The 11,686-nt window shown below is 36.1% G+C and overlaps 1 protein-coding gene across 1 annotated transcript in view; it reads left to right on the forward strand.

Moving 5' to 3' along the window:
- Positions 1-10,382, forward strand: part of LOC106881494 (uncharacterized) — a 17,314-nt gene extending 6,932 nt beyond the window's left edge. The window contains exons 3-4 of the mRNA XM_052974025.2: positions 6,138-8,232; positions 9,788-10,382. Coding sequence (XP_052829985.1) covers positions 6,138-8,232; positions 9,788-9,906 — 2,214 coding nt within the window. The 3' untranslated portion in view covers positions 9,907-10,382. The remainder of the gene's footprint in view (positions 1-6,137; positions 8,233-9,787) is intronic.
- The last annotated feature ends 1,304 nt before the right edge of the window (positions 10,383-11,686 follow it).

The following is an 11,686-nucleotide window of genomic DNA, read 5'->3' on the forward strand; positions in this document are numbered from 1 at the left end:
ACATATAGCATGACGCATATAAATAGACCTGGTAACCTAATATAAATGATTTTAATCAGAAAGGTTGCGCCATAGTAATTAGTAAAAAAGATGTGTTCGTAACAAATTAAGGTAGCTGCATTCAGTGGTCTTCTGACAGAGAGAAAAATGTGAGTATCCATACATATTTTTGATATAAAGATATAAATATACAAATATACATATATATATATATATATATATATATATATATATATATATATATAAACAAAAGTAAATGAGTATATGCATATATACGTACAGGTATGTGCATACCGACATCCACCTGTATGTATAGGTGCATATCTGGGTACAGGACATTGCACACAAACGTAGACGAGAACACACGAGCCACATAGAGAACATTCTACTTCTTCAGCTACCCACGTTTTAACACCGGCGTTTCGACGAGCTTCGGGCAGGACGCAACGTTAAAACGGCTCGTCCCATGGATCGCAGATTAAATCTGTATACGCAAATTAAATCTAGCCATGGAGGAATGTAGTGGCGGACGAAAAACAAGACAGGAAAACAAACAGAAGGCTTTACGGCCAGACGAGAAAAATTATGTGTGTATGAACGCGATGAGGCACGGAACCGAGAGAGACAGTGGTAGCGTGTGTTACTTGGCGAAAGCCAAAGAAGGAAAGGATTATTGACCGGAAGCATGTGACCATGCCGGTGTAAAGGGAAGAGAGAGAGAGTGGTAGAGGGAGAAAGAGAGGGAGGAAGTAGAAGAATGGTGAGCAACGAGAGGAAAAAAGAAAGAGAGGAAATACGAGGGGGAAAAGGAGATACGTAGTAGTAACAGAGGAAGAACAAGAGGGGTAAGGCGAGATACGTAGTAGTACAGAGGAAGAACGAGGGGGGGGAGAAAGGAAAGAGAGAGAGAGAGAGAGAGAGAGAGAGAGAGAGAGAGAGAGAGAGAGAGAGAGAGAGTAGCGTCGGAGGATAAGTTTACGAACTACTTACAATTTTTGTGAGACGCTGCGTTCAATCATGTAAAAACAAAAGTAAATGAGTATATGCATATATACGTACAGGTATGTGCATACCGACATCCACCTGTATGTATAGGTGCATATCTGGGTACAGGACATTGCACACAAACGTAGACGAGAACACACGAGCCACATAGAGAACATTCTACTTCTTCAGCTACCCACGTTTTAACACCGGCGTTTCGACGAGCTTCGGGCAGGACGCAACGTTAAAACGGCTCGTCCCATGGATCGCAGATTAAATCTGTATACGCAAATTAAATCTAGCCATGGAGGAATGTAGTGGCGGACGAAAAACAAGACAGGAAAACAAACAGAAGGCTTTACGGCCAGACGAGAAAAATTATGTGTGTATGAACGCGATGAGGCACGGAACCGAGAGAGACAGTGGTAGCGTGTGTTACTTGGCGAAAGCCAAAGAAGGAAAGGATTATTGACCGGAAGCATGTGACCATGCCGGTGTAAAGGGAAGAGAGAGAGAGTGGTAGAGGGAGAAAGAGAGGGAGGAAGTAGAAGAATGGTGAGCAACGAGAGGAAAAAAGAAAGAGAGGAAATACGAGGGGGAAAAGGAGATACGTAGTAGTAACAGAGGAAGAACAAGAGGGGTAAGGCGAGATACGTAGTAGTACAGAGGAAGAACGAGGGGGGGGAGAAAGGAAAGAGAGAGAGAGAGAGAGAGAGAGAGAGAGAGAGAGAGAGAGAGAGAGAGAGAGTAGCGTCGGAGGATAAGTTTACGAACTACTTACAATTTTTGTGAGACGCTGCGTTCAATCATGTAAAAACAAAAGTAAATGAGTATATGCATATATACGTACAGGTATGTGCATACCGACATCCACCTGTATGTATAGGTGCATATCTGGGTACAGGACATTGCACACAAACGTAGACGAGAACACACGAGCCACATAGAGAACATTATATATATATATATATATATATATATATATATAAATATATGTATGTATATATATGTATATATATACATATATATATGCATGTATATGTATATATATATGTGTGTGTATATATGTGTATGTATGTATATATGCGTATATATGTGTATATATATACATATATGTATGTATGTATATATATATATATATATATATATATACCGGAGTAAGCACATAAATGTGCAACAAAATGTGGCGAAAAGAGTACTCAAATACCAGAGGTAGAGTGACATGCTTTATTTAAAAGCAGCAGAAATATAACAAAAAATTGTTACTCGGAGTTTCACGTTCCCGTTCATCGGACAGTTTTGTTAGAAATGGTGTCCGTTGAACGGGAACGGGAAACTCCGAGTAACAGTTTCTTGTTATATTTCTGCTGCTTTTAAATAAAGTATATATATATGTGCGGGTGGCACATAAAAGACACCATTTCGAGCGTGGCCGTTTTCGTGCGGGTGACACGTAAAAGCACCCACTACACTCTCTGAGTGGTTGGCGTTAGGAAGGACATCCAGCTGTAGAAACTCTGCCAAATTAGATTGGAGCCTGGTGTTGCCATCCGGTTTCACCAGTCCTCAGTCAAATCGTCCAACCCATGCTAGCATGGAAAGCGGACGTTAAACGACGATGATGATGATGATGATGATATATATATATATGTTTCTCGTTTGGTCTCCAAGTATTCTGGGGATGTTGTTAAACCATGTATATCTTGACTTCTTCTACGTATTTACATTCATATGCACACACGCATACACACACTCAAAAATGTGACGTGTAAATATAATCATTATATGCCTACAGAAAAACACAAACGTATACAAACACATATACATACATACGCATTAATATACATACACATACACACGCATTAACATACATACACATGCACATAAATATATATATCTATATGTATATGTAAAATATACATATACATATATATATATATATATATATATAGATTCAAGGCTTGAATATGGTACTTATGCGAATCACTTTTGAAATCCGTGTTGCTTATTATTTGATTATATATATATATATATATATATATATATATATATATATATATATATATATATATATATATATATATATATATATATATATATATATATATATATATATATATATATATATATGTATATATATATATATATATATACATATACATATATATCTTTTATATATATAAACATATACATATACATAAATGCATACTTATACATATACACAGACACACATACATATATATTCAATTACATACAAACATACATAGCCAGAAATATATTCACAGACATATGCATGTATATCTATACATATGCTCGTGCATATTCTCGCAGCAACAGCATAGAAACATACTTACGCTAAAGTAAACGTTTACGATCTCATACTTATACACATAAACACACGATCATATACATACACGAGAGCATACACTTCCCAAAACGTCGATAGACCCAAACACATAATGGTAGACACATACACACACTTACTTAAGCACGTACACGTTACGCTATTGTTCATTCACAAAATACTTACATACGAACAGGGGACGCTAGAAATTTAAAATTACGTTATCGAAACGAACTAGATAATGTGAGAGATGTATAGAAAGGTTGGGAGGGGGAAAGAAAGGAAGCATAAAACAAAATAAAAGAGAAAGAGAGAGTGTGGGAGAGGAATGGACAAATTGGAAATATAAAAAAAAAGCATGAAAAGAACGGAAAGAAGGGGAATGGGTGAAAGATTATGGGTAATAAGATGGAAGAAAAAAATAGAAAATTTGCAGAAATTATTATTTGGTTATGGGGGCTCACACGCATACGGAAGGGCACACACATCACAAAACATCGACAGACACAAACACACTATAACAAACCAGTACACACACTCACTAAGCACATATACATCATTGTGCTCACCGAAAATATACATATATACGATAGCAAAAACGGGTATATACGCATAAGCATATTTGGAAAGCCGGGTAGTCAGGGAAGTTTAGAAATTTAAAATGGTTCTAAGGTAATTAACTAGATTGCGTGAGAGAAGGAGAAAAGGAATAGAAATATATAGAGAGAAAAAAAAACAGGAGGTAGAAAGAGAGAGTGAAGAGGAATAGGCGAATTGTATACATAAAAAGTCAAGAAGTGGGAGGAAAGGTTATGGGAATTTAGATGGAAGAATAAAGAAAAGAAAATTTGCAAAAAATATTATTACGTTACGAGATGATATTATTTGAAAGAACTAAAACTGTTTTTTTCCCATGAATACATTTGTAAACTGTCTCTGTAAATTTGTTTACCAATTCAAGTTTAGAGAAGAGAATAAAATACTGCTCTTCCGTGCATAAAGAATAGAATGATTTCCCTTTATCATAAGGAAAGATCTAGAAAGAATCTTGAGTTCCCAAATTAGTTTATTGATTTCTGTAGAGTTCCGCTTACGATTGTATTTAAAGGTAGAGAGGTGGTTGGCCAGACGGGATTTCAAAAATGCTGAGGATAATCCAATATAGAAAATAATCTTTGTTACCAGAAATAACTTGCATCGGTAAACGGTGTTTTTAATTCTGCAGTTTCCATTTAGAACACAGGTCTTACCAGGGCTACAATTGCAAAGGTTGGTTGTGTTGTTGTTACCATTTAAGGAGAGATTATTGTTAATGTTAGCGTTAATAGGGTTAATAGTATTATTAGAAGAATTCACGTATGTAGAAGAATTCACGATATAAATGGTTTAACAACATCCCGAGAGTTCGTCTCCTTATTCAATTTTCCTATTTTCTACTAAATACGACTTACTATCCTGGATTTAAATCCTGAAACACTTAAGCAATATTTAGCTACCTTGTAATTATTCCCCTGGATTTTTCCTTTATATTTTGAACTCTCTGGCACTCTCTCCCATCTCTTTGTGTATGTATATATATATATATATATATATATAGGGAGAATTCACAAGAAAAAAACAACAACAGACGAAGACAGGTAGTGCAGAAAACAAACAGCTGTATTAGTATAACGCTCGGGAATTGAAAAAGTCTTTAACGTTTCGAGCCTACGCTCTTCTACAGAAAGGAACACAGAAAGAAGCAAGGAGAGAAAAAAATGTGTAGTGGCTAGCGATCTATCATGGCGAAGAAATAAAAGGAATAAAGAAAAGAAAGGAAGAAGTAAATCCTTATATATATATATATATATATATATATATATATATATATATATAATTTTTGTAATGAGACAAAACACCAAGGCTGTGTACATTATCGAACATGTATAAATAGAAGGTCTGACAGCTGTTTCCAGAATGTCTATCATATCCCTTCATCGGAGACGGTGTGAGAAGATGGTTAAGCAATAGTTAGTTTAGATAAGATAGGAAATAAAGAGTGAATGCAGGGATATTGTATTTGTAAATCCATTGTTTAGGCAGAATGGTATACATATAAGATTCCAATACCCTGTGAGTAATAGTCTTTAAGATTGGTCATTGCCTTTGTAAATCCATTATTAAGATTCCAATACCCTATGAGTAAAAACCAACAGTCTTTGAAATTGGTCATTCCAGACACAGAGTTTATACACAGTGTTATTGAATCATGGGTTCTGTTTAAAGTGACCCAAAAGTAGGGAATGCACTAGTAAGGTCAAATCGAAAACAGGAAGAGAGGAATAAAGGAAGAGGGAAAAAAGAAAAGAAAAGTGAGAGGGAGAAATAGAAGAAAAAAGGAAGAAGAAAATAATAAAAGGAATAAAGAAAAGAAAGGAAAAAGGAATGCAAAAATAGAGATAAGGGAAAGTGTACCAGAAAGGTCAGTGAATATAATAAGAAGGTAGGAACGGGAGGATAAGGGTGAAAGAGAGAGAAAGATATTAGAATGTAGAAAGATAGAAGGCGTGATGGGGTTATGGAGAGAGATATAAAGCTTTAAGGGGTGTCAATTGCAGTGATGGAGTCTAAATGATGAGGTAGAGAAAGGATGTCCTACTAACAAAGCAATATTGATCTCTCTGTCGTCCACCTGTCACACAGAGTTTTACTTTCATTTCTTCTCTTTAATATGTTGGTATTCTTCCGTCTTTAAAACATACAAATATTTCATGATTTAATTGTATTTGATGATTTCAGTGTTTCTCATATTTATATTTTGTGATTTCAGATATCTGCACTCACTGGTTCAACTATGATTCACTCCAACGTAATTGTATTCCTCCTGGGTCTCTTCTCACCATTAGTTTACTCTCGTACATGTCGTATGGAAGACGACGTGTGTGAGTTTAAGCTGATAATTTCGTATAAATTAACTATGTTAGTAAATCGTACCCTGGTAAAACCCTACAATGGAAAACTCTACAGATATGACGTCACTAATTTTACGGATGCTCAGCCGATACCAACTGATGAAGTTATTACTATGGATGGTTACTTTCAGCCAATGAAGGTGATTGCAGTTAATGGCACGGTTCCAGGACCAACAATAGAAGTTTATAAAGGTCAAAGAGTTATTATTGATGTAGAAAACCATTTATACTCAGAAGTTACGACAATACATTGGCACGGCTTGCATCAAAGAGGAACATCACATATGGATGGCGTAGCTTGGGTTACACAATGCCCTATTCTACCTGGTCAGTCGTTCAGATATGAATTTAATATTACACAAACTGGGACTTATTGGTACCATTCTCATACTGGGTCACAGCGTACCATGGGAGAATTTGGTGCTTTAATACTTCACGAAAAGACAAAACCTAAAATGGAAGAGCATATAATGGTAATCTCAGACTACAATCATGAATGGGATTCCGATATGAGTTTTATAAAAATGGTTTACGGAGTTTATTTGAATGGAAAACAAGTTACAAATTCTAGATCCGCTGCTGGAGCGCTTTTTAGTCTTTTTAATTTCCATTCTGGTCTTGTGAATGGTCGAGGCCGCTATTATGATGTATCAAGGAAACACAATGGGGCCCCACTGTCTGTCTTTGAAGTAGAATCAGGTAAACACTATCGTTTTAGAGTGATCGCTGCAGGGTCCCTTTACCCGTTTGAAGTATCTGTTGATGGTCACCAGATGGTAGTCGTTGCCTCTGATGGTTATGAACTAAAACCATCACCTGTTGATTACTTTGTCATCAACCCGGGCGAGAGATTTGACTTCACAATACATGCAAATAACTCTGTCGGAAATTACTGGATCCGTGGGAAGACGCTGGAAATAGACAGAAATAACTCATTTGAAGCGATTCTTCGATATAAGGGTGCACCGGTCGAAGAACCTAACTCCACTGTTTCTGACTGCGTTCAGCAAAAGAACTGCACTTTATTGAACTGTCCCTTTCTTTATGATACCTATAAAAGTGATAAACCATGTTTAACCTTTGGTGACTTAGAGTCTAATTATCCAGATGTGGTACCTCCTTTCCGGCCTGGGAAGTTTGAGGAGCATTTTTTAAATTTTGCATTTCCTGGTGAACCTGGACACACACCTTCATCAGTAAATGGACGGGCGTTCAAGGAAGCCGGTGTAAACCTTTTAACACAATCGAACGAAGTAAAGACTTGGTGCGATAGTACCAAATGTGGTGTTGACAAAGTGTGCCATTGTACTTACACCTTAAGTCCGATACCCGATAATACTGTCCAGATTGTAATGACAAACCTAGGAAAAGGTAAAGGATTCTCCCACCCCATACACATGCACGGACATTCATTTTATGTAGTTAAGCTGGGTTTCGCGAAATACAATGAAACGGCGGGAGAAATAATACATGATACTAAAGATATTGATTGCAGAGGTGATCCGAAAATGAACTATTGTAACGATGCAGCTTGGTCAAACAGCAACTGGGAAGGAGACAACATCCCTGGAATGAATTTACGAAACGCTCCTCGAAAGGATACAATTATGGTCCCTACAGGTGGATACGCTGTTGTGAGAATACGGGCTGACAATCCTGGAATGTGGTTTGTGCACTGCCATATTGAATTACACAGTATGGATGGAATGGCTATGGTCCTTAACGAATCTTTTGCTCAGTTTCCAAAAGTGCCGGACAATTTCCCACAGTGTCGTGGTTTCGGGAAGCCGGTTTATAATATGAAAGAAGTTACTGAAAAGGATGACCACATGGACAAAAGTGATGAACATAAAGAGAAACAAATACAGAAAGATAATGATAAAGAAAGTGATGACCACACGCACTCAAGTAGTGAATATAGAGATAGACAAAGATATGAAAATGAAAACGCTGGTATGTTTTACGCTTCTTCTTTTATCTTTTTTCTCTAGTTTTGTCTCTTATTCTATGTTTATTTATCACAGATTATCTGTTGATTTTAAAAATAAATATGTACCATACATGAACAGTTATGAGATTGAATATGGGGCGGGGGTTGTGCTTTTCTTGTGAACGAGATGCACTGTAGCATGACTTATGTTTCTAAAAAGTATGAGCGAGAGAGAGGGACATAGGGAAATAGACCGAGAGAGAAATAGAGAAAGAGAGAAAGTGAGAGATAGAAAGTCATTAGACCGCGGCCTTGCCGGAGCACCGCCTTGAAGAAATTTTTCCCAGTGCTTATTCTATCGGTTTATTTTGCCGAACAGCAAAATTTACGGTCTCGGTAAATACACCAAAACCTCTGTCAAGTGTTGTGGTGTACAGACACAGCCACACACACACACACACACACACACACACACACACACACACACACACACACACACACACACACACACATATATATATATATATATATATATATATATATATATATATGGATGGATGGATATCGACCGTGGTTCCTTGCAAACTACGTGACTGAATGATATGATCCAATGTCGAAAGATTGTTTCACCAAAACAAATAAAGAGAAATGTAAATTAGATCATAGAAGGTTCCGGACGTGGATGATTTTCATTTCATGATCGTACCTTCTTCAGATATAGCTGTATATCAGATATAACATTATGTGATATATCAGATATAACATTTATTTAAGGTAATTTTCAATTCATGTTCGTACCTTCTTATATACATTCATAGTATACCAGATATAAAATTATTTAAGGTGGCCTCAAGGTGGTGAGTTGGCAGAATCGTTTGCACCGGGCGAAATGCTTAACGCTATTTCGACTCCCGCTACGTTCTGAGTTCGAATTCCGCCGAGGTCGACTTTGCCTTTCATCCTTTCGGAGTCGATAAATTAAGTACCAGTTGAGTACTGTAGTCGATGTAATCGACTATCCTCCTCCCCCAAATGTCAGGCTTTGCGCTTGTAACACATAATTATTTAAAGTGGTCTCAAAACGGCAAGCTGGCAGAATCGTTAGCACCCCGGTCGAAATGCTTAGCGGTATTTCGTCTGCCGATTCTTTCTGGGTTCAAATTCCGCCGACGTCTACTTTGTCTTTCAGCCTTTCAGGGTCGATGAAAGTTACCAGTTATGCACTGGGGTCGATGTAATAGACCAGTTCCCTTCCCCCAAAATTTTCAAGGCCTTTGTTCCCGGAGTATAAATAATAATATAAGATATCCTCCAACTTTTCAGCAGAGCACAGAGTGATTCAAAGGAGATTCAGTTATCATTTCAGAAAATAGAGAAACCACATAGATAACTCGTTCCTTGTTTGTTCTTATTCCCCAGGGGTGAGGTTCGTGAACGACTTTCAATATAGTGAATGTGGAGTTCGAATTCGGGTCATGCAAGGAAATATATTTTTGAAATAAAAAATTAAAAATGTATGAAATATTTGAATAATCTGCTGTTTGTATATAAATTCCATGTTTTTCTTTATCTTTACAGCTGTAACCAACCCAACAGTGATGGTGGGACTTGGAGTTCTGATCGCTGTCGTCTGTATCCTGGCCATTCTTGTAGTTGTTGTTCTTGTGTTCTTTGTTGTGAGGAAGCAAAAGAATTAACTTTGAAAATCCCTTGAAATCAATACGATTATTGATAAGGGTGGGGGTGAGGAGAGGGGGGTGAGGAGAGGGGAGGAGCTAAGGAGTACCAAATTAATCTTGTGGGGTATGCAAGTGCGCAGTGTAAGGTTCGTGTGTGTCAGGAATGTAGCTGGTGGTATACAGTTCAGATTGTGTAGGAGTTGTAGTATGACATGGTGTGATACAACACCATTGCTCGGACATTACTAATTTTACATTATTACCACACCATTACATATATATATATATATATATATATATATATATATATATATATATATATATATATATGTAATGGGGTAGTAATGATGGTATTTATTCATATTTTGTGAAGACTAACTTTGTTATCGTTATTATTGTTTAACACACACATATATTACATACATATTGTCAAAAATGTAACTAGAAAGATTTTGAATAGTATATAAATTACAGATGTATATTTTGAAATATAAATTTTTATAGTACTCTTTCTGATTTTTTCATATATGAATAAAATAAATATTTCAATCTTCGATGTTTCCTGTTGTTCCTAAAACTCAATGTATATATATATATATATATATATATATATATATATATACTATTTTGAATAATGTGGGAAAATGAATTTCCAAATCGATCAGGTACACACCCTTTAGCATAAGATGCATTTTTATATGGAAAATATATACCGTGTATTCCACATCAGCATATCATGCAATGAGGTCATGGTTATAATATATTTATATATACTTTTATATATAAATATACAAACTATATAATAATAGAAAATTAATAATAGTTCAGTTATTGGGATTTCAATAAATAGATTTGTGGGTATTCCATTTCAGATAATGCAGAAAAAAAACGTAACGAGTATTTATGATGGAAAACTCGTGGTATTTATATACACATTAAGAAATAATACTTGAGGATAAAACCAATAGCATGGTATATAATATACTACCTTAATTAGCCCTTACGTGAGTTACAATTATAATTGAAAAGAACTACACGTGATTTATAATTTTATATTTGACATTCTAAGTGGGTATATGTATACTAATTTATAATTATATTTATAAATTATTATTTTTACAGTTCTATATTTAAGCGATGAGGAATTATTTACATTATTTACATTTGACGGATATTTGTCCTCATCTTGTTTGTTGTTAACACAACGTTTCGGCTGATATACCCTCCAGCCTTCGTCAGGTGTCTTGCGGAAATTTCGAACCTGGGTTCTCATTCCTAACGATGTTACTATTATTATTATTATTATTATTATTATTAATCAGGTAGTTGCCGTGAATCGAACTCGGAATCTTGGGGTTAGTAGCCCGCGCTCTTAACCACTACGCCATATGCCCGTGGGCAATTATGGAGTGAATTTTAGGGCTTATAAATCTATTATTTTTCTATCCTTCCTCAATACCGGTTCCCATATGCTATTCATATCTGCACTCGGTCTGCTTAGGAGGTTGTTGTGTCCTAGCATATGTGCTGCTTCTTTTAGTTTTCGTATTTTCCAGTGTTGTTCTCTGTCTATTATTTTAACTTCATCCCACAGGGGGATGTGATCTCCATTTTGCCATACATGATCAGCTATACCCGATTTATCAATATCTCCTCGTGTCACAGCTTTGCGATGTTCTTCTACCCTTATTTTGAAGGGTCGGCATGTTTCGCCTTTGTATAACCTACCACAGCTGCATGGGATGGAGTACATGCAGTTTTTGGTCATATTCTCTTCTGTTGGTGGTTTTACACGAAG

Source organism: Octopus bimaculoides, chromosome 16, assembly GCF_046866305.1.
Source record: "Octopus bimaculoides isolate indiv1 chromosome 16, ASM4686630v1, whole genome shotgun sequence".
Lineage (NCBI taxonomy): Eukaryota > Metazoa > Mollusca > Cephalopoda > Octopoda > Octopodidae > Octopus > Octopus bimaculoides.